Source organism: Guillardia theta (genome assembly GCF_000315625.1).
Source record: "Guillardia theta CCMP2712 unplaced genomic scaffold GUITHscaffold_102, whole genome shotgun sequence".
NCBI classification, from domain to species: Eukaryota; class Cryptophyceae; order Pyrenomonadales; family Geminigeraceae; genus Guillardia; species Guillardia theta.
This window is the reverse complement of record NW_005434572.1, coordinates 150,287-171,235: the sequence shown is the minus strand read 5'-3', so window position 1 is coordinate 171,235 and position 20,949 is coordinate 150,287. Positions and strand designations below refer to the sequence as shown.

At 55.0% G+C, this 20,949-nt stretch overlaps 6 protein-coding genes across 6 annotated transcripts; 3 read left to right on the top strand and 3 right to left on the bottom strand.

The window, feature by feature from the left end:
• Positions 1–280: 280 nt before the first annotated feature.
• On the bottom strand, positions 281–1,283 carry GUITHDRAFT_116935 (hypothetical protein; the record flags this gene model as incomplete). The annotated part of the gene is made up of 6 exons (XM_005823836.1): positions 281–366; positions 473–510; positions 780–844; positions 886–945; positions 991–1,216; positions 1,276–1,283. 6 exons carry the CDS (start codon positions 1,281–1,283, stop codon positions 281–283), a joined length of 483 nt encoding a protein of 160 aa, XP_005823893.1.
• Positions 1,284–2,729: 1,446 nt separating this feature from the next.
• Positions 2,730–4,214, top strand: GUITHDRAFT_145410 (hypothetical protein; the record flags this gene model as incomplete). The annotated part of the gene is made up of 3 exons (XM_005823835.1): positions 2,730–3,817; positions 3,868–4,036; positions 4,080–4,214. 3 exons carry the CDS (start codon positions 2,730–2,732, stop codon positions 4,212–4,214), a joined length of 1,392 nt encoding a protein of 463 aa, XP_005823892.1.
• Positions 4,215–5,945: 1,731 nt separating this feature from the next.
• GUITHDRAFT_97443 (hypothetical protein) lies at positions 5,946–9,324 on the bottom strand. The gene is made up of 22 exons (XM_005823834.1): positions 9,015–9,324; positions 8,481–8,841; positions 8,338–8,411; positions 8,225–8,291; positions 8,143–8,172; positions 8,045–8,094; positions 7,918–7,977; positions 7,817–7,847; positions 7,675–7,763; positions 7,591–7,630; positions 7,504–7,544; positions 7,373–7,448; positions 7,270–7,323; positions 7,174–7,216; positions 7,091–7,124; positions 6,980–7,043; positions 6,863–6,934; positions 6,756–6,814; positions 6,649–6,703; positions 6,556–6,602; positions 6,339–6,398; positions 5,946–6,117 (listed from the first exon to the last, which is right to left on the bottom strand). Exons 1-22 carry the CDS (start codon positions 9,152–9,154, stop codon positions 6,072–6,074), a joined length of 1,593 nt encoding a protein of 530 aa, XP_005823891.1. The 5' UTR covers positions 9,155–9,324; the 3' UTR covers positions 5,946–6,071.
• Positions 9,325–10,956: 1,632 nt separating this feature from the next.
• GUITHDRAFT_116932 (hypothetical protein) lies at positions 10,957–12,643 on the top strand (the record flags this gene model as incomplete). The annotated part of the gene is made up of 8 exons (XM_005823833.1): positions 10,957–11,382; positions 11,439–11,549; positions 11,598–11,789; positions 11,837–11,896; positions 12,090–12,146; positions 12,200–12,294; positions 12,341–12,397; positions 12,547–12,643. 8 exons carry the CDS (start codon positions 10,957–10,959, stop codon positions 12,641–12,643), a joined length of 1,095 nt encoding a protein of 364 aa, XP_005823890.1.
• Positions 12,644–12,727: 84 nt separating this feature from the next.
• On the bottom strand, positions 12,728–14,413 carry GUITHDRAFT_97440 (translation initiation factor 3, subunit I). The gene is made up of 6 exons (XM_005823832.1): positions 14,215–14,413; positions 13,386–13,831; positions 13,247–13,336; positions 13,127–13,195; positions 12,983–13,080; positions 12,728–12,932 (listed from the first exon to the last, which is right to left on the bottom strand). The coding sequence occupies exons 1-6, from the start codon at positions 14,396–14,398 to the stop codon at positions 12,860–12,862; spliced, it is 960 nt and encodes a 319-aa protein (XP_005823889.1). The 5' UTR covers positions 14,399–14,413; the 3' UTR covers positions 12,728–12,859.
• Positions 14,414–19,554: 5,141 nt separating this feature from the next.
• On the top strand, positions 19,555–20,643 carry GUITHDRAFT_78620 (hypothetical protein; the record flags this gene model as incomplete). The annotated part of the gene is made up of 4 exons (XM_005823831.1): positions 19,555–19,720; positions 19,950–20,013; positions 20,287–20,385; positions 20,574–20,643. Coding segments are annotated over 4 exons (399 nt in total), but the record flags the coding sequence as incomplete, so codon positions are not given.
• Positions 20,644–20,949: the final 306 nt, after the last annotated feature.

Below are 20,949 nucleotides of genomic sequence, written 5' to 3'. Positions count from 1 at the left end.
AGAGCAGGAGCAGGAGCAGGAGCAGGAGCAGGAGCAGGAGCAGGAGCAGGAGCAGGAGCAGGAGCAGGAGCAGGAGCAGGAGCAGGAGCAGCAGCAGGAGTGAAGGAGCAGGAGCAGGAGCAGGAGCAGGAGCAGCAGGAGCAGCAGGAGCAGCAGGAGTGAAGGAGCAGGAGCAGGAGAAAGAGGGGAGGAGCAGGAGGTGTCAACAACTATCAGCTCAGATGAGCTCTCAGACCGGAAATAATCGTCAAGAGGATGTTCCCAGGACGACTGCCTGCAGTTACAGGACGGTCACAGCCAGCACGATCAACGTCAGGAGCTCTTCATACCCCGAGATAGAAGAGAAGTAGTATGTAGCTCCCTCCTCTGCCTCGAGAGTCAGCAACCCATTACTTCCTCCTCTTGCTCCTCCTGCTCCTCCCCCCTCCCCCTTCTCTTCCAGCTGCTGCTTCAAACCCCCCTTCCTCCTCACCTGTCTTGTACTCCTCCCAGCCTTCCGGTAGAGTGGCTCTGCGGAACATGAAAATCAGGAGAAGTTCTACATTTCTTGACTACCTCCTCGTCTTTCTCCTCCTCCTGCTACTCCTGCTCCTCAATCTGCCCATGTTGCCGATGCTGCTCCTCCTTCATTCCCTCCTCCCTTCCATCCCCCCGCCCCTCCTTTCTCTCTCCCCCCTCTCTCCATCCCCCCCGGACCCCTCCTCTCTCTCCCACCCCTCTCTCCTCCTCCCTTCCCCTCGCCCCCTCCTTTCTCTCTTCTTCCTACTCCTCTTCCTTACCTTAGAGCTTCTTCTGCGACCCAAAAGAATTCTTTCTCATGCTCCTGAATCCCGAGGTACTTCACCTGAGGCAGCGTGAAAAGCGCTCGACCCACTTGCTTTCTACCATCTGCAGGAGCTCAGGAGAAACTTGCGATGGCTCAGCCTCCTCCTTCCTGTTCTTCTTCTGCCCGGCTGTCAGCCCTCAGCATGTCCCTCCTCCCTCCTCCACCTTGGATGTGCTCTTTGATCGCCTTCCCGCGCCGCCGGCACCTTCCTTTGGCGTCTCCTTGGCGGGAGAGGACTGGCCTGCCTTGTCCTTGGGCGACCTGCGGCGGAGCTTCCGCCATGTCGAGCTCAGGACTGACTTCTTGGTCTTGGACTTGGTCCCCTGCTCCTCTTGCAGTGTGTGCGTCAAGTCGCCGCTCTCGAGATCTGCATCAGATGAGATGCTCTGCCTGCCCTGGGACAGGGTGCTGTCCTGTTCAGGCGGCTTCGCTCCTTTCCCGTGAACCACCTCCTCATGCTCTCTCAGAGTTGCCGCGCGCTCGGATGTCTCATGCTGCTCCAGCTCGACCCTTCTCCCGGTCCTCGTCCCCCTCCCTTCATCTTGTTCCCAATGAGTCCGGTCCACCCTGCACTCTCCTCCTTCCTTCTTTCTCCCCTTCTCCTCTCTCTCTCTCCTGCTCTCCTCTGCTCTCTCCTGCTCTCTCCTGCTCTCCTCTGCTCTCTCCTGCTCTCCTCTGTCCTCTGTCCTCCAATCACCCCCCTCCCCTCCCCTCAAGCCATTGCGGTGATGGCTACCCCACCCCCTCTATTGTATTGAAAACCACCCCTCATTCAGACAGATTGCTCTGCAATGTAGAAGCGACCACCACCGGAGTTATCCCAGGAATCATACAAGCTGATGCTGCCGATGCTGATGCTCCTGCTCCTGCTCCTGCTCCTCCTACCCCTGCTCCTGCTCCTGCTCCTGCTCCTGCTCCTCCTGCCCCTGCTCCTGCTCCTGCTCCTGCTCCTCCTGCCCCTGCTCCTGCTCCTGCTCCTCTTACCCCTGCTCCTGCTCCCGCTCCTGCTCCCGCTCCTGCTCCCGCTCCTGCTCCCGCTCCCGCTCCTGCACCTTTTGCTCCTGCTGCTCCTGCTCCTGCTCCTGCTCCTGCTCCTGCTGCCCTGCTCTCCCTGCCCCTGCTCCTGCTCTCCCTGCCCCTGCCCCCTTCCCTACTCCTTTTGCTCCTCCTGCTGTTGCTCTTGCGGATTCTGTTGCCCTTGCCCCTGCGGCTGCTTCTAATCTGTTTTGTGCTCATCTCAGAGGCTAGGTGGTTGTTCTGTATGATGACGAAACAACTTTATGACGATGACGATGATAATGATGATGATGATGATGATGACGATGACGATGACGATGACGATGACGATGATGATGATGATGATGATGATGACGAGATTGGGCGCGGAGAAAGGTGATTGTAAGGAATGTGATCGTCGCATTCAATTGCATCAGTTGAGCATTTGTCTCACTTGTTTACACTGCTCATCTACCTTTTACTAACTCTGCAACATAATCTTCTGCTGAAGTTGAGTTAGATCGTGACCTTGTTCTTACCAAATGCTCAGATGAGATGAGAGGAGAGGAGAGGAGAGGAGATGAGAGAAGATTAGAGGAGAGGAGAGGAGATGAGAGAAGATGAGAGGAAAGGAGATGAGATGAGAGGAGAGAAAGTAGGAAATCAACGATACAATAAACGATCCAGTGCTAACTTTGCAACCAAGAAGTCTGACCATAACCGACCTGACACGAGCTCATCCGTCTCGAGAGTTGACTCTGACCCAACATCAACAACATGATCTTGCTCTGCTCTCATCGCTGACGTCGCCATTCCTTTTCTTGCATCGCTCCTGGACACGACTGAGATGTTGAAAGCGACGGGGTGAGCAAGAGAAGGAGGAGGAGCGGCAGATGTCAAAGGGGAGATGAAGGGAACAGCCGCAGTCCTCTCCTTCCCTGCGATCGTCGCTCATCGTCTGTCCAGATGCTGCAGGCCAACTCTGCTCCACGTCCTCCAGCAGCGCTCCCTTGCCCTTCCCGCCTCCTATGTCAGGGGCACCATGATGGTCCTTCAGCCGGAGGCCGTCGGCTTCTCTCCTGCACTTGGGCTCCTAGGGTATCACTCACATGCTCTGATCGCCAACTTGTACAGCTTCAGCTGTGCTGGAGGAGAGCTGGTGGAGGCGTTCAAGCTCAGCAGGCTCCTCTTCCACCGAAGGGACGCCTCCCTTCCTCTCCGGGCCGTTCGCTCCCCGTCCATGGCTGCCTACCACCTCGACCCTGCAGCCATCGGCCACATGCTGGGGCTCGCAGCAGCTCGAGCGAGTGAGGAGGAGGTGAAGAGCGTGCTGGAGGGCTGTGGCATCCGCAGCAACCGAGTGAAGGGGATAAGGACGGGAGTGTCGCTTGCTCGGTACACAGAGATCGTTCGCGTGCTCTCCGAGGGCCTCGTGCGGCCGTCGAGGCCCTTCATCCTCCTCCTCTTCCTTCGCTTCCTGTGGGAGAGGGCGGAGAGCAGGAGGTGCCTACTCGACTTCCTCCTCGCTCTCAACGCGCATGTGCTCGTCCTACGACCGGAGTTCCTCCTCCTCCAGCACGACAGAGCCTTCCAGGACGAGTGGACCATGTTGAGCTTCTCCATCGACGAGCTCGGGGCCTCGCAGGTGGCGCGTGCAGCTGAGCTGCTGCTGGACGAGAAAACCTTCCCTTCCTCCTCCTCGTCCTCGTCCTCCTCGTCCTCCTCCTCCTCGTCCTCATCCTCGTCCTCGTCCTCCTCCTTGTTCTCCTCCTCCTCCCTGGAGCTCCTTGCAGCGAGCGTTGCTACCAGTCAGACCTTCAAGCCCATGATGAGGTCCAGCAGGCACAGGTACAAGGATGGGGCTGAAGTCCCGGACTGCGTCGAGCTCGTGCTGAGAGAGGTGGTGGACTTTCTGCTCTTTGACGCAGACAGCAACAGCCTCTCCCTCTCCCTCCTCCCTCCCTCCTCCTCCCCCCGTCTCCTCTCCTTCTTCAGGTCCCCCACCTGCCCCCCAACCTCCTCCACAGCTCCTGAGCTGCTGGCAGGGAGGAGGCGACGGCCACAGACACTCGCTGTTCCTCCTCATGGTTCGAGCTCTGTCAGGAGCTCGCAGGCTGCACCTACCTCTCCTCCTCCCCCTGCGGCGCCTCCTACGAGCTAAAGCCCAGCAGGAGGACGGTCGCTGCGGCGCTAGGGAACTTGCTATCTGGCCAAGTGCTGGGCTGCTGCTGGGGTTGCCGGACGTGACGGCCTGCAGGACGCGGAGTGGACGAGCATGAAGGACTTGGAGAGCTTCTGGAACGAGCTGCACCCTTCCAGTGACTTCAGCTGGACCCCAGTTGACCCCTCACCTGGCCCCCAGGACGCATCCTCGTCCTCGAACGGAGCATGACCGTGAGAAGCGTCGCCTCGGGTATCTCCGCTCCCCGCTATCCCAGCTCACTCAGTCGCAGAGGAAACCAAGAAGCGGGAGGTGATCGACCTGTCTGCAGAAGGAAGGAGCAGCATGCTGGAGATCATTCTAGAGGAGAGGTCTTTCCCCTCCAGCTCACTCCCCTCCTCTCCTGATGCCCCCTGCTTGCCTTCCACTCCACTCCTCTCTTCCTCTCCCTCCTGATCTTCTCCTTCCTCTCTCTCCCTCCTCTCCTCCCTTCTCGTCTTGTTTCTTTTGTCGCCTCCATCCTCTATCGCACTCAAACCGAATCTTGTACCGTATGTTCCCTTTCACGCCCTCTCCTCCTCCCCTCATTCCGCGTCTCTCACTCGCTCATGCTCGCCTCCAGCTCCAACATCGCCCACGTCACTCACAAGATTGTCCGCCCGCGTCACCTGGCAGACAACAGGAGACACCTCGAGGAGTGGAACAGTGGCCGCTACCGTCCCTTCCCTCTCCAAGGAAGCAGAGGAGGAGGAGGAGGGAGAGAAGGAGGAGGAGGAGGAGGAGGACGAGGGAGAGGAGGAGGAGGAGGAGGAGGATGGAAGGGAGGGAAAGGTTGGGGGAGTTCTTAGGAAAAGGCGGACGAGGAGGAGGATGGAGAAGGTATCTGAAACTTTGTGCAGTGCTATGGACGGTCTGGCTGGGGGAGGACATGCTAAACGACAGGATGGAGTGGCAGGGGGAGGGAGAGGAGGTGCAGCGACTCTTGCTCGCCATCCTCTCTGTTCCCTGGGGTCTCGTATCCTTTCCCCTCCTCCTGCTGAGATTGACAGGAGGAAGCAGGTGAGGGGCATGAAGCGAAGATGCTCGATACTGTCCAGACCAACGTAGAGCAAGGTACCAAAATGTCCTCCCCTGCCCTCCTCCACTTCAACCCCCTCCCCTCTGCTCCTCTGCTTCTCTGCTCCTCCTCTTCCCGTTGTGCCCTGCCTCCTGCTCCTGCTCCTACCCCCTCTTCCATGCTTCCTCTCCTCCTCTTCCTGCTTCGCTGCCTCCTCTCCACCTCCTTCTCATCCTCCTCCAGACATCCGCGCGTTGCAGAAGCAGAGGACTATCAGGCAAAGGAGTAGATTCCTCCAGGCGCTGCGGCTGCTCAGCAATGAGGAGGAAAGGAAGGACATCGCTTGCCCTGTCAGTGACGAAGGAAGAAGAGCTCTTCTCCTCTGGCTCCTCGACTTCCTCCATCAAGGTGCTGCTGCGAAGATGAGCCTTCGTCTCAACTTCCACCACAGGCTCCTCCCTTCCCCTCCTGCAGCTTGTGGAGAGCTTTCCTGTCTCAGGTGGGAAGTGAAGTGCAGAGAGGACTAAGATGGAAGGAGGAGTGAGGAAGAGGACTAAGAAGGGAGGGAGAGGAGGAGGGAGGAGTAGGAGTAGGAGTAGGAGAAGGAGAAGGTGGATGCTGGAAGCAGAAGGACCAAGAAGGGATGGGGAGGGGGATGGGCCTGGCCAGGAGGAGAGGAAGGTACAAGGGAGGGAGGAGGTGACACTACGAGCAGCTCGCACGCATCCCCTGGTCCTCTCCAAAGTATCAAGTCTCCCTCAAGGCCCTCTCCTCTCCTCCCTCCTCCAAGTAAGAGGAGGCAACGTCGACATCTGGAAGGTCAGCTGTGCCTCAGCTAGTGCCTAGCTGGACTGATTCTGCATCTAGAGTCTTCATGGCCTCAACCTGTTGGAAGCAGCACAAGTGATAGTCTTCGTTGTGTACTGGCAAGTGAAGAGGATGATGGAGAGAAAGAAAAGATAACAAGCAAGATCTTCTCTTTCTAGCTCAGAAAATTTCAAGTTCCTCTTCAGTCCTCCCTCCTCTTTCTTTCAAATCTGTTTGCCGTAGCTTGTGTGACCGAAACCTGCCTTTCCCCTGGGAGAACCATCCATGAGAGATGCACAGGTAAAGGTCAAGGAAGGAGTAGATAGAGAGGAAGGAGTAGAAATAGAGTTATAAGGAGCGGGGAGGGAGGAGAGCAGAGAAGCGAAGGGACGACGTGAGATAGTGAGGATAGGGAAAGGTGAAGCCAAGCGAAGAAGAGAGGCGACAAGACGTGGAGAGGGAAGGATTGAAGAGAAGTGAAGGAAACTGACTTGATGAAGGCAAAGCAACTTTGCATGATTCCTTCACAGCTCTGCGACGCTTGATTCAAGCTGTAACCTCAGTCACCGATAATACTGAAAATAGCACGAGGGAGAGCGAAAAGGGCAAGGTGGTAGGAAAAACAGATCGAGGAGCAGATCGAGGAGGAGCAGATCGAAGGGGGAGGTGGAAAGGGGGGAAGGGGGAGGGGGAGGAGGACAGAAGAACCTTGTTTCCCCACTGTAGTCCAGCTCCTTGGGCTTGTTCTCGGCAAACTGCCAGAGGAGGTTTAGAGATTTGTCATGCACGTCCTCTCCTCACTTTCTGTCGATTTTCCAGAATTTCCTCCGCCATGTCGATGAAAGCAGTGTTCACTCTTCAACAAACATGTCACGCTGACATTCCAAGAGTGGAACAGCTGCCCGAACCGGGTCGCAGTCTTGGCAGAAGTCTCGACCACCTTCATACCTCGTTGGTTACAATATTCCTGTGTCCCCTGTCACATCCGCGAAGCCTCTCCTCCTCCCCATCTTGCCCGAGCAAGAGACGTTGGGATTTCTCTCTTCTCTTCCATGTCGCACTTGTTGCCAACCACGAGCACCCGGACCTGAGAAAACGTCAGGTAGGACGCGGAGAAGGGGTGTCAAGGTACGTGGTTATCGTCTGTGAACTTGTGGATCTCCTTCATCCACATGTCCACGTGATCGAAAGATTCCCTAGCCAACGAGCGTCAGTTTCAACCCTGTCAAAGGCGGCAGCACACTTGTTGGTGATGTCGTAGACGACAACAATCCCGTCTGCGCGTCCATCAGTGGAAGAAAAAGAGTAGAGATCAACGTTACTGACCAGCCCCGCGGTAGTATGCACTTGTGATCGTTCTGAATCTCTCCTGGAATCTCTCATGAGTATGGAAACAAACTTGTCAGAGTGATATTCTCTCACTTGGCCAGCTGTATCCCAAATCTGCAACTTGATGTTCTTGTCCTTTATTGACATCTGCCGGTCCAGATGAGCGCAGGGCACCTCGACGTCAGGCCGTCCTTACAGTCCTCCAACGAAAGTCCACACCGATGGTCGAGATAAAGGAGTTGGAAAAGTTATCATCGGAGAATCGAGTCAACCTGAATCCGAGCATCAGGCACAGTGATCGAGCAAACCGAGGCAGCCATGTCTCACAAGCTTGTCTTTCCCACATCCGAGTCGCCCACAAGCACAATCTGCAAACAGCGTCAAGAGGTGATCCAAGAGATTCGAGCAAGTTACCTTCAGAAGGGCATCGTATGAACCCTCGTCAGCGTTGATGCTGGAACCTCGTCAGAAACTATCGAAGTGACAGGACAAGCTCACCTCGAATCCGTTGGCAAGACGGCCAGAGTCGTAGCAGGTTCAGTCTTCTTCAAGTCCAGATAGCCATTTCCTCGGTTCTTGTCTGATATCTGTAAGGTACATGTCAATATGAAGACGGAATCTTCTAACGACAAATGAGTACATTCTCTTCGTCGGCATCGGAGATGTAAATGCTGTAAACATGTCAAACTGTGCCGATCATCGCAAGACGAGAAGAATGGGACCGACAACGGTCTTAGCTACCTGTCTAGTGTCGTATCATAAAGCTTAGACTTGATAGTCGGCTCCGCCCACCATTCGTTCCTACAGCATCGGTCAACCACTGAAAAGACTGCGAGGTCGCGAGGGTGAGCAACTAGACGCAACACACCTCTTGATCTGAGTTTCATCTGTGTCTGCGTCTGCTACTACACATCGGACCTGCAATCTTGTCAAGAACAGATCCTTCAAGGATCAAATCCTCTTCACCTGGAACTTGTCACTGGTGACCCCACGTGGCTGAAATGGTGAAAGTCACGAGCGAGTCACAACTATCCCGAACAGGTCAAACCTGAACCATCGAGATGCGAACTGAATACTTTTGCCCGCTCTCAACGATTCCGCATGAGGGCTCGACGCTGGAGTGAGCTTGTAAGCGCTGAGACAGGTTACACCAACTCTCACCGATATCGGTCACGTGCCGTTGTGCGGATCTTGAAAGCCTGTCTTTGCCTTGTGTTGTTGAGCAGCACCAGTATCTACATCATCCCATGTCACATCAAACATGAGCGTGCGAGGAATAGGGCGAGGCATGTGCTCGGACCAACCTCCTCGGCAAGAACTCGCGACGTCCCCACCATCTTGTGTGGGGATCGTTCCTTCTGGAACCTCAACTTGGATTGCCCAACTTCCACCCGAGTGGCTTGTCTGATGTAACTGCATGTGATGACTTGATCTGTGAGCTCTGACTTGGGGCGAGAGTTCCACCATGACGCCGCCGTCTCCCCTCGTACGTTGTCCTCCGTGACTGACTCATCGGTGAAGCAGCTTCTGACCAAGAACTTGTCCGTGCACGACATTGTGGAAGAGAAATCAATGTACTGCTCCTGCGAGAGGGGGAGCATCGTGACAATGATATCGCATTCTTGACCAGGCCCCAACAGTCCGCTGTTGGGGGTTGTGGAGTACCTGCAGAGGAAGAAACCAGGCTCAGGTTCGAGTGACGGAAGTTAGAGATCGCAAGCATGCAGACAACGAGGGAGCGGGTGTCATGGATGTCCAATCGAATGAAGACAATGAAAAGGGGACATGTGGAGAGCAGCAGACAAGGAGCGAAAGACTTCTCGCATGCCCGCAGCTACCTCTCACGGGCCGTGGTCCGAATCTTGAATGCCGCATTCGCAGTTCCGGAATTCACGAGGGTGATGATCTTGATAACCGATTGTTTCGATACAGATGGATCAACTAGATCGAGATTGAGGTGCAAAGGTTCGACCAGCATGATAACCAGCGAGCTGGGGCCCGGGCTCGAGATTGCTCACTTTTGTGGAGGACCACTCACCGACCCTCAATCGCTCGCTTCCTCTACTTCCTTCCTCCTCGATGCACACGATACAAGATTCCTGTCTCTCAAATCTGTCCTCTCCCCTTCATCCTCTCACTCTCACTCTCCCTTCTCCCTCCTCTTCGCGCTCCCGCCCGCCTGCCCGCTACCCGCCATGCTGGGATTCGACAGCTAAAACAATTTTTTAAAACCTTACATATTTCACCCAATCTGTACGATACTGTGGCAAATTCTAAAACCAGATACAAATTTAAATAATAATATAGTAACTTGTGGTACAACTTCTGTAGGATGGGAGGAGTCAATATTATGAAGGTGGTCATAAAATGGTACGAGCAACTTGAAGTCGTAGACGGTTTAAAACTATTTTATATTTGAACTCCCCTGGGGAGAACAGAACAAGCCCGCCTCACTATTCTCTACAAAATTTCAGGAGGACAGAAAAAAGCAACCCATTAGAATCTTCGCTGCCACCGACTCTTGCCGTGTGCCGGGGACTCGGGACTCCCGGACGAACAACTTAGCTGAGCGGCCCGCGGCCCGGGCCCGGGCCCTTCCGCCGCTCGGATCGGATTCCCGGAGTCTGTGCCGAAGGCTTACCGGGCCGAGGGCCTATAAAACCCGGCGGCGTGATGACCCGGAGTCCTGGCAGTGTCACTGCCACTGAGGCGGTATCATCCGGTTCAGTTTACGGCGGCGGCGGTGTCGGGACTCCGGCGATCAAACTTCCGTTAAGTTAAAAATGACAGTACGAGCCCGTTCTCATGACTCAGGCCGTGAAGTTGGATGTTTTACTCGTTGAAACTTAAGTTCAATGCGGGGAAGTACTACGGTACGGTAACAACTTGAGTCCGGGCCCGGGGGCCCGGCTGTCAGTGAGTCACGGACGGTCAAACCGTGGCCTCGCCGGTTCAACGGTCACGAGTCACGGCTCGGACCGCCAGTTGACTCGGCCGCGGGGCCCGGGGGTCGATACTACCCAGCGTACACAGGCTATGCCGAATTCGGAGACTCTCAACCGGCCGCGCCGAGTTGCCACGGAACACAGGCTCAGGCTGCCGCAGTGCAGTGCGGCGTCGGCCCTCGGAACCGCGGCGGCGCCCGCCCGGGCCGGCCGGCCTACTAGGCTAGGCGACGGTCGCTCCGAGGCTACGCCGGCCGCGAACCCTGGGGCGCGGCCCGGCGCGGCCCGCGCGGCTACCGGGCCGGGCCGCGTGTGACGCCGCCCTGAGTGCCACCGTGTGGTGGTGACGCGCGACCGTACCGTAGGGTCGGACGGTGGCTCACTCCCGGAGTCCAAGCCAGCGGCGGTCCACCATGATAATTGAGTAAAACATTGTACTGGGACTGGGAGGGCGGAACATGCAGCAATGGGGTTGAGGATGGTCGCCAGAGGTGATGGGGAGATGACAGACGACAGGATGAGTTCGAGGATGTAGATGAGAAGATGATGCAGATCAAGATGATGTGCAATGATTAGGATGCAATATTTTGAGAATGCGAGGAAAGGCAGCATGGAGGGAAGGAGATACTGAGGACAGTAGCATGTGCGAAGGAGAATGATGGGCCTGAGAATCATCAAAAGAGAAAGTAGAAAAAGGTTGGAAATCTGCGATGCTTCCTTTAGAAAAACTTCTAACATGCAATTTTATTTTTCGTTTCTCAAAATCTTAGAGATCCTCTGATGATTTTGTTCAGATCCAGATGCGAGTTTGGTTTTGATTTCCGATGAAAGAAGAATGGGAGCCTTAACGAATCAAGCTCATCTCTTCTACTCGACATACATCTTTGTATGTCTGATGTATCCGAATGCCGCCAGTGAGCATGGAAGAGTCCGTTTGTCCCTGCGAGGAGGGCAGGACCCGCAGCTGATAGCTGAGGCTCTCAGTGACTTGAAGAGGATGAGGCGAGGGAAGCTTCCTCTGTTCCTCGAGAAGGTCATGGACGGCTACGACGACGACCGAACGTGCAGTGATGCTAATTTTGAAGCGAGACCGCCTCCAACGTTCGGGCTATCCACGGCTTCTTCAAAGCAGAGATTTGAACAGAAGCAGGAACTCGACCCAGAGCTGACGCAGGAGGAAGAGGACAGGCTTGACAGAGAGAGGGCCAAGAAATACTTTCAAGAGCTGGACGCTAAGTATTTCTATCCGCACGAGAACGTGGTAGGGCACCAAAGAGTGAACCTGCCCTGCCAGAGATTGATTTTTTGCCATCCCAGAGCCATATGTATCACCCAGAAATCCCCCAGAGACGATCTTTCCCCGAGGATCCACTGGAGCGATACAAGGAATGCAGGAGGATCGCTCAACAGATCCGGCAATACCTCAAGGTGACATGAATGTCGTCTTGGGATTACTGTGAATGAAGACTGTTGCAGAACCTGCCGCCTGCCCCAAAGCCAGACACACCGGAATATCAAGAATGGCTCAACAAGCACAAGTTCGAGAAAATCATCGACCGTGATGGGAACATCCTACGATTCCAGGACCTCCCAAGGAATGAGACTCTTGCCGATGAGTTTGAAGTCGTTCTGAACTCATTGACTGAGGATCCAAACGAATCGCCAGATGTGAGTCAGGAGTTGTTCCCGCATGCCTGTGATAAGCTTTTATCCAGGACGATGACGAGCTGGATTCTGATGAAGCCAAACGAGAGATCTATACCAAAGAATGGTTGGTGAAAACGATGCTGTCAGTGTTGGTAGAGATACAGACTTCATTCACAATGCATTCACTGGTGCTGGCAGGAAAAGGCTTGGCAGCAACCCCGGGACATTGACTATCAAGTATTTTTTAGGCAGTTCAATGCGACCTTCTATGAAATCTGCGTATCTCTCCACCTCCCTTGTTTCCAGTGTGACTTTGAGCAGGATGCCTACACGGTGATGCACGATTTGGATCTGGCGGATTCAAGATACTACATCGAGGTGATGGAGAGGCGGGCTACCGGCGAGAGAGACTGATAGCCTCGTCATGACAGGATCTGATCGAAGGCGACGAGCACAAGATTCATGTCTACGAAGAGTTCCAGGACTATGGGATGCAGAAGTGGTTGGAATTCAGAGACGGCCCCAGGTGCGTCATGGCCACTTGCTCTCTGGCATTTCCTTACAACCGTCAGGTACCACGACGAGATGGCTGAAATCATGTCCAACCTGGAGAAAGTCGTCAAAGATCGGTCGATCATGATTCGCTCTGCCTCAACTCCTCCTCCCTCGTCTCCATCCCTTTCCTTCTCACGCGCCCTTGATGTCTCTGCAGCCCTTTCTGCAACTTCCTGCTTCTTACCTTGCTGTTTGTTCCGCCTTGTCCTAACTCCGCAAGCAGGGGACTGACGTCCAAGAGCTACAACGTTCCGCGCGAGAGAGACTTGATTATTGACGTGGGCTCGAGTGAGACTGAAGATGACGAGCAGTCTTCCTAGCACATGTTCAGCTGACATGGACAGAAGAACACGTGGAGGGAGGATGGGCAGATGAGAAATCTCGTTATCACGACTCGTGAGTTTGGTTACACGTCCTTCACTCAAACGCTACAAGAAATCAAAATGCATACTCTTATCTTAGCATATGTCAAAAAATAATCTGCTGTTGAAATGCTCGATCGTTCATAGGTTGCCTTGCTATACAATCCTTGCCTTCTACTCAAGGGAGAAGTACTCCGGGTCAAAGTGGTGAACGCGAACATAACCGTCCTCTCCTCCACTCGTGAAACTGCGAACCAAGCGTCAGCATACATCAACGACGAAGTTCGCACGACTCACCTGCGGCCGTCAGGGTTGAAGGCCAGCGAGTTGATGGGGCCGAAGTGACCCTGAACGCTGCCGATCTCGTTCTCAAAGATTTTGTGGTAGAAGAGCGCCTGCGATCAGAGTGTTACAACACGGAGTTCCCTGCTGACGTCGAACCTGGAATCTTCCAGAGCGTCCGGCTGTCGTGGTAACCGCAGAAGCATCCTGACCACCACCGATAACAACCTGGCACCCATACGTCAGGAAAAACACCCACTGCATGCTTGATGGTTGTACATGGTCCATGAGGGGAGAGATGGCTGCACTGTTGATGGGCCTATCACTGACATACTTCCTGATCGGCTCCAACGTGTTTGTATCGTACAACTGGAAGCAAACATCGTCAGGGCAGGTTCAGAGGTCCACTTCAACGCACCATCGCAGTATGATCCTTGGAGGCAACAATGAAAGTCATCATGTCTTGAGAGTAGGTGAAGTCTGGGATCTCCTGCTCGAAGTCGCAGCGCTCGATCAAGCATTCACCGGTCGCTGCCTCATAGGAAAGGATTCCACCAGCTTCGTTGCTGACAAGAATCTTCTTGTTGAGAGGGCCCCACAGAGCCCTCGTGGCCTTGGCGACACCAACATCCATCGGTATTCTCATCACAGGGCTGTCGCCGCTCTCCGTGTCAAAGATCTGAATGCAGCACGGCTGATCGCCCCATGGGTCAGTGAGGACTGCAAGTCGCTTATCTCCCGTTGCGAAGCTCGCGCAGCGGTTTCCTGCTTGGGTCTTGAACTCGCGCAGGACTTTGCCAGTCTCTACATCCCAGATACGAGCTGTGGCGTCCATAGATGCTGTGGCAAGACGAGTGCAAGCAACTGACATGGAAAGTCACATACTAATAACTGATCGTCGCCTCTCCTACTACAACAAACAAAAGGTTTTCTGTGGAATTGCATCTTTCACGTTTGTCATGCGTTTGCGCCCATAAAAATCACAGCATCAAACAAATGTGCAAAACACCGTCATTCAAAAGATATGTTTGCTGCTAGAGTCAACATCTTTTGCAACCAACAACAGCTTCAATGTCGTGCCCTGCCACGTCACATTTTTGTTGAGCTGCACATGAGCCATATACTGTGCATGCAATTATGGGCACAACACGATCACACCCTTCGGGCAACTTTCTACATGCCCTCATATCAACACTACAGCTGCACACGCCCTGAACGCAGCGCCCCCTCCGTATGAAGGTACTCACAGTTGACGTCGACGTACATGACGGCACCATTATGGTTGTTGTACGTGCCGATCCTCTCCCCATCGTCACTGTACCACAGGTTCACGCCTCCTCTTCTGCATGTGGTGAAGAGGAGATCGCCATCCTTGTTGTACTTCACGCATGTCAGCGGCCCCTTGTGCCCCTTCAACAGGATCGGCCGCATGCGCGCGTGCCGCGTGTCTTTCGCTCCTCCCTGGCCCTCCTCCCCCTACAAACCATCCCAAAAAAGAACCGTTACTCAATTTGTAACGAGAACACCTGCACCGTTACACTTTCCAGGCAGTTGTTATTAAAGCCGTTATTACCGTTATATCGCATTATGACTACCCCCACCCTACCCCTTCAGCACAAATACACACCCCTCGTGGAAAGATTTTTCAAAGTGCCCTTACCAGGGGTGGTTGTCCGAGAATGGGTGGGGTGGTGGAGGGCGGGGGTAGTGGTTGGGCGTGGGCATGCTCTGACGGGTTGTGGGTCGACGCAATGGCGGACAAGGGGGGAGGTTACGACGGAGCGTTCGCTCCTCCTATGCGGCTCGAAGGAGGAAGCGAACATGGTTGAAGCTTGCTGGCCGATCCTTGGAGCTTCTGGGCACATGGCCCTGAGTTGAGGAGAAGATTATGGAATCCGCGCTATGCTCGCAGGGGGGATCGGAACGGCGGAAGGCTGATATGCCGCCATGCAGAGACTCTCTGCACAGCTTGCTCGAGGGTTATCAGCTTAAGAAGAGCGACTTCGAGAAAGATGACCTGGTTGTTCATGCTTCTTGCTGTGCTGATGACGATACCCAGCTGACATTTACAACCCCTCAGTTCCATTTGGAGAAGATTTTCCGAGACAATCAAAAGTTTGCAGACGCGATCATCAAGAAATCTTTCGTAGGTAACGACGACGAATGATTTCCAGCATGCAGTGACTGAGTTATCTCACTCAAAGGGAGCGAAGGCAGGATACAGGCAGTCGTCCAAATCAGCAGCCGGATCAAGTCGTATTTCTGCTCAGATCCTCAGGGAGGTGCGAGCGGGCAGGTCAAGTCGAACGAGAATGTAAGTAGGAGGGAAGTATCCTCCTCTGCCCTTCCCTGATCGCTTCCCTCAGCACGGTTGCAACCATAGCGAGAACCATGGTCAGCGAAGGTGGGGGGAAGGAAAGAGCGATCGAGACAGCAGGAAGTGAGTGACGGCATGCTCTGGCCTCAAGGAAGCTGCGAGTGATGTTGGGTAGTGGCAGTCACGATCATGAGAGCTCTCGCAAGCGGCCTCGCCCTGACGACGTCTCAACTCGTCGAAGGGAAGGCGAGCAAGAGGGCCAAAGGGCGCAACCCGATCGACCCTTGAACAGGTTCAGCCGAGTGGAGTAGGACGAGGAGGATGGCGACTGATGCGCTTTGGCAGATTTCACCATGAGAGTTCCTCGCAAGGTGACGTCTGAACTCTGAAGCTACCAGTCGGAGAGGATGGGATGGGAAGGGAGAGGAGAGGAGAGGAGAGGAGAGGAGAGGAGAGGAGAGCAAGGCGGAGGAGGGGAGGAGAAGGGAGGGGAGAGGAGAGTTGATGAAGTTTTTCGTGTGCAGATGGTTGGTGGAGGTTTGAACGAGCGAAGAATGACCTCGTCGGGTCTGCGCACAGAGAGCAGCATGTGGCAGGATGTCATCGACCAGATGATCGGCGATACCCCGACAGAGACGATTCTTGGCGTCACTCTCAACAGGTTTGCGACTCGTCTGCTCGCAACGATCGTGATGAAGCGATGTGTAGCACAAGAACACTGGCCGTTGCATCGTGAACAGAGGCAGCAGCGCTGAGAGGTACAGCAGGGAGTTGGGCGTTGAAGAGCGCAACTATGAAAGGGTGGGCCATGTCCATGACTTCACACTCCCGTCGTCATGCATGTTTGAACAGAGCTGCTCCTTCCTGTCCGATGGTCGACGCCATGACCAGCATGCGAAGGTGGGCGATGCTCTGTTAGTTACAGCGATTCTCAACCTAGAGCTCAGATGCCCCGCGACCGAGAGCTGGACGGTCGGGAGCATGCGGAGCGGAGGCGCTCGGAGGGCCGGTAGGAACCTGGAGCGGGCAAGGGTGGTTGTTGAATGACTCGAACGTTGCAGAGATGGTCAAAGACACGGCGAGCGCTACACAGAGCGTGAAAGAGGCCGTGAACATGTCAGGGGACATAGCAGGAGCTATGGAGATATTCATCGTTATGGGCACCACCATCATCGGAGCGGAAGTCGTGAAGGTTTCCATGACAGAGACGATCGATACTCTCATGGATACGAGGAAGTTAGTCGGTATCGGAGAGATCGTGTCAGGAACGAAGAACGTCATGCAGACCATGGAAATCGCGATGAGCACCGTGGCAATAATCGCCATCATCACAATCAGCACCAGTATCCACAAACATCACTGCATCATCATCATCATCATCATCATCATCAACAACAACAACAACATCATCATCATCATCATCATCAACAACCACAACAACAACAACCACAACCACAACAACCACAACTACGTAACCATCATCACCATCACCAACAGCATGTACATCACTCCGATACCGGAGTGAAACGTGCCGGCGACATTCCTGGAGGGATTCCGGACGATCGACCACACCCGTCAGAACGGTTCTTGAAGTTTTTGACTTTTGACTCTCAATCTCACTTGATGACCACAGACCTTTCCCTGCTGAAAGATCATCCTGCATGATACAGACCGACTGCGCCTCCTGTCCTCCCACTGCGACGAAGGAGGATGGCAGCATGCAACTTGCAAAGGGGAGGGAGAGAGATTGTGCTGTGAGGATCTTCTGTGATTGCCTTTCCTGCTCTGTGCTGAGAGGCATTCTTGACAGGGGGGTTCTGATCAGCCGGAGCCATCGGAAGGAGGAGGGAAAGATCCCCGTCAGAAGCTTTTTGTCGCTGAACCTCCGAACCTGTCCACAGAAAGGACTGCTGTCACGACAACTCTGTCAGATGTGAAGAGAGTCGGCTCAGTGCGATCAAGCTCACAAAGTGATCGCGCGACTGGAGCGGCGTCGAGCCTGCCAGGAAGCATTCCGAGGAGAGCGAGGTTGTTTTCAAAGACCGTGACGCATGAGGTGGAGAACGTTAGCGCAGTCAACAACGAGGATGGGCGAGCAGAGATTGGAACTCCGGACCATGGAAAGACCCCGGAATCTTCGATCCTTGCTCGATCTGAAGAGGACGGAGCAGGGCAGTGCAGCTCGACTGGTGGTCAAGAGGAGCCAGGGCAGGATGCTACTGATGACGTCATTTTCCTGAGGGTTGAGACTTGTCAGGGGCAGGACGCAGCACCGGCTCCTTGTGCGCCCGGGGAAAGTCGAACGCAAAGGCGCATGGAGGAGCTTACGAAGGATTCTTGGACGGCGTCGGGCAATCCTGTTGGTTCAGCTACTGGAGGAGGGAGGAGAACATCGGACTTGCCTGCTCATGATGCGAGCAAGAAGAGGGTCGAGGAGACGTCGCACGTCCAGCAGGAGCTGCGGGAGCCGAGGGCGGTGGAAGGTGTGAGATGTGTAGGACACGCTGGAAGGGAGGAGGATGAGAGGTCGCGTGCGAGGAAGGAGGACGGTTGTGCGAAGGTGCAAGATGGAGGCGAGAAAGACAAGAGAGGAGGAGAGGAGAAGGGGGAGGGGAAGGAGAAGAAGGAGTTGAAGGGAGAGAAAAAAGGGAGGAACACGAGCAAAGAGCAGAAAGATGGAGAAACAGAGCACAGGAAGGAGAAAGATGTTTTTAAACACAAGGAGGACGGGAAGCAGAGAGGAATGGAGAAAGAGGCAGAGAATGAGAAAGATAAAGTGAGGAAGAAGGATATCGAGAAAGAGCGAAAGCGAGACAAACAGGAGGGAAAGCAGAAGGAGCACGAAAAAGAGAAAGTACGTGGCAAGAAAAACGAGAATGAGAAGAAGGAGGAGAAGGAGAAGAAGGAGGAGGGCAAGGGAAAGGAGAAGCAGGGGGCGGACCACAGGGAGAATGGCAAAGGGAAGAACAAGGGCAAGGGCAAGGGGAAGTGGACTGCTACAGTACAGGAGGAGAAGAGGGGCGGCAAGATAGATGAGGAGAAGGAAAAAGAGGAGGATAAGGCGAGGAAGGAATCACGCGAGCGCAAAAATCCGAAGAAAGTGCAAAAGAACGGGAATAAGCAAGAAAGATCAGAAAAATGGGCAAAAGAAGAGGGAAAACAGAGGAAATCTGCGCAACTGGAGAAGGAGGAGGAGGCGGAGAAGGTGGCCAGAGTTCCGGCAAAGAGGAGAGCGCAGGGCGAGGAGGAAGTGGAGGAGGAGCGACGAGATGGTGTGCCGGCTTGCAGCAGGAGGAAGTCGAAGAAGTCATCGAGCTCGACGCTAGCGGTCAAGTCAGCGACAGGAGGGGGAGGGGCGGGAAATAAAGCGATCTACGAGAGCTCAGGTGATGATCTCCCTCTCTGGGAAGTCAAGAAGACGGACAGACAAGATGCTGCTGCTGCCGCCGCCGCCGCCGCTGTTCCTCCCCCTCTGTCTCCTCCTCCTCCTCCAGCTTCGAAGGATGCGGGCAAGGTAGAAACCAAAAGGATGAAGAAGGAGAAGAAGATGGAGCAGGTCGAACCGGCGGCTACTTTCCGACCGTCCAAGAAAAGGAAGTCGAACAAGGATAGCTGTCCACAGGAGCAGGAGGCTGCGGGCTGTCTGCCCGAGGTGCGGCTTCCTGGAGACCCTCTGAATGCTCTCCCTCTCGTGGGGCAGGGAAGGGGGAGGAGGAGCAGGGAGGCGCTGGAGGACAGGGGACAGAGCTTCCGGCACATCGACATCAAGGTCGGGAACGAGGTCAGCGCAAGGAGGGAGGACGGGTCTTTCCAGCATGGAGTGGTGGCCTGCTTCGAGGGTAACGGGGACTTGCGGCTACAGTGGGCGGAGCCATGCTCGCTGCCCCCCTTCTCCGTCGTCCGCCCTGCTGACGTGCGGTACCCCAAGGGCAGCGAGGTGGACGTGAAGGGAGAGGACGGGAGACGTTTGCAAGCTCTGGTGCTGGACGTGTTCAAGGACGGCTCCTACCACATATTCTTCGTGCAGCAAGCGCAGGAGAGAAAAGTCCCTTGCTCCCTGGTGATGAGGAGGAGGCTAGTCAAGAAGCAGGCGGGAGAGGAGGAGAGGAGGAAGAGGCCGGGGCACGCGGAGGATGGGGGAGCGAGCGAGGAAGGTTGCCAGCGGGCGATGGGGTACCGGCCAATTCCATGGGAGACTAAAGTGAAGTATCTGCAGTTTAATCACCCGCTGTCTCGCAGCAAGGAGCCGGTGAAGGTGCAGGAGGAGGAGATGTATCAGGTGCATGGGAAGCAAGGGTCGTCGTGGGAGAGAGCGAACAGACGAGCAACGAGGAAGCAGGCGACTGTCACGAGCTCGATCAGCAGCGATGCGTTCCGGTTCGACCAGCTCAAGTCCCGCGTGAAGAGGCTCTCCTTCCGCAAGAGCGCGATCCATGGTAGAGGAGGAGGAGAGATGAGAGGAGGAAGGAGCAAAGGGAGAAGGTTGGAGAGAGGAGGAGAGGAGGAGAGGAGGAGAGGAGGAGAGGAGGAGAGGAGGATAGACGATAGGAGAAGAAAAACGGAGGCTCGAGGAAGAGTGAGGAGGGAGGGAGAATGAGGAGGGCAGGAGAGCAGACGGGCAAGGTTGGGAGGAGGGATTGCACAAGCTTACAAGTCTGCATGCAGGATGGGGGTTGTACGCAGACGAGGTGATCGAGCCCGAGGAGATGGTGATCGAGTACAAGGGAGAGTTGATCTCGAACAAGGAAAGGACCTGCTGCTGCTGCTGCTTCTGCTTCTGCTGCTGCTGCTGCTCTTGCTGTTCGTCCTTCTGCCCTCCTGTTGACGCTCCTGCTGTTCCTTCTTCCTCCTGCTCCTGCTCCTGCTCATGCTCCTCCTGCTTCTCCTCCTCCTGCTCGTCCTGATCCTGCTCCTGCTCCTGCTCCTGCTCCTGCTCCTGCTCCCGCTCCTCCTGATCCTGCTGCTCGTTATCTGACGTGCTCTTACAGGTGTGCGAGAAGAGAGAGAAGATGTACGAGAGGAGCGGCATGGGCTCCTCCTACATGTTCCGAGTCAGCAAGTCACAAGTTATCGATGCTACTCACTGCGGATCTCGGGCCCGGTACCCCTCCCTCCTCCCTCCTCCCTCCTCCCTCCTCCCTCCTGCCTCCTGCCTCCTCCCTCCTTCCCCTTGTTTGCTGCCTGCCTCCTGCCCCCTTTCCTCCCTCCTGCCTCCTGCCTCCTGCCTCCTGCCTCCTGCCTCCTTCCCCTGCCTCCTCTCAGTCCATCTACCTCTCACTCGCATCTCAGCTACATCAATCACTCCTGCGAGCCCAATTGTTACACGAGAATCATTCACGTTGGAGGAAAACCCAAGGTCCTTCGTGACTCCTTCTCCCCCCTGCATCGCTTCCCCTCCCCCCCCTCATCCTTCTTCCTCCCGTCCTTTTTTCCTCCTCCTTTTGCTTTGTCCTCAGTCCATTTCTCCTTTCTTCCTTACGTTTTCCTCTTGCTCCCTTCAGCCCCAACCTCCTTGAAAATCCTCCATTTCTGCCCTATCCCCCCCTCTCCCCCTCTCCCTCCTCTCCCCTTATCCTCCCTTCTACCTACGTTTCATCCCCTCAATCCCTCATCTGCCCCTTCTGTAATTTCTTCTTTCTCCCTCCTCCGCTCCTTCTACTCCCTC

Coding starts and splice junctions, on each gene's coding strand:
- GUITHDRAFT_97443 (XM_005823834.1), bottom strand. CDS start 9,154: ATGCTGGTCGAACCTTTGCACCTCAATCTCGATCTAGTTGATCCATCT. Junction 8,842..9,014: donor CGGACCACGGCCCGTGAGAG/GTAGCTGCGGGC, acceptor CTTCCTCTGCAG/GTACTCCACAACCCCCAACA. Junction 7,044..7,090: donor GTCTACGACATCACCAACAA/GTGTGCTGCCGC, acceptor CTCGTTGGCTAG/GGAATCTTTCGATCACGTGG.
- GUITHDRAFT_97440 (XM_005823832.1), bottom strand. CDS start 14,398: ATGCGGCCGATCCTGTTGAAGGGGCACAAGGGGCCGCTGACATGCGTG. Junction 13,832..14,214: donor CATGTACGTCGACGTCAACT/GTGAGTACCTTC, acceptor TTTCCATGTCAG/TTGCTTGCACTCGTCTTGCC. Junction 13,337..13,385: donor CCAAGGATCATACTGCGATG/GTGCGTTGAAGT, acceptor GTTTGCTTCCAG/TTGTACGATACAAACACGTT.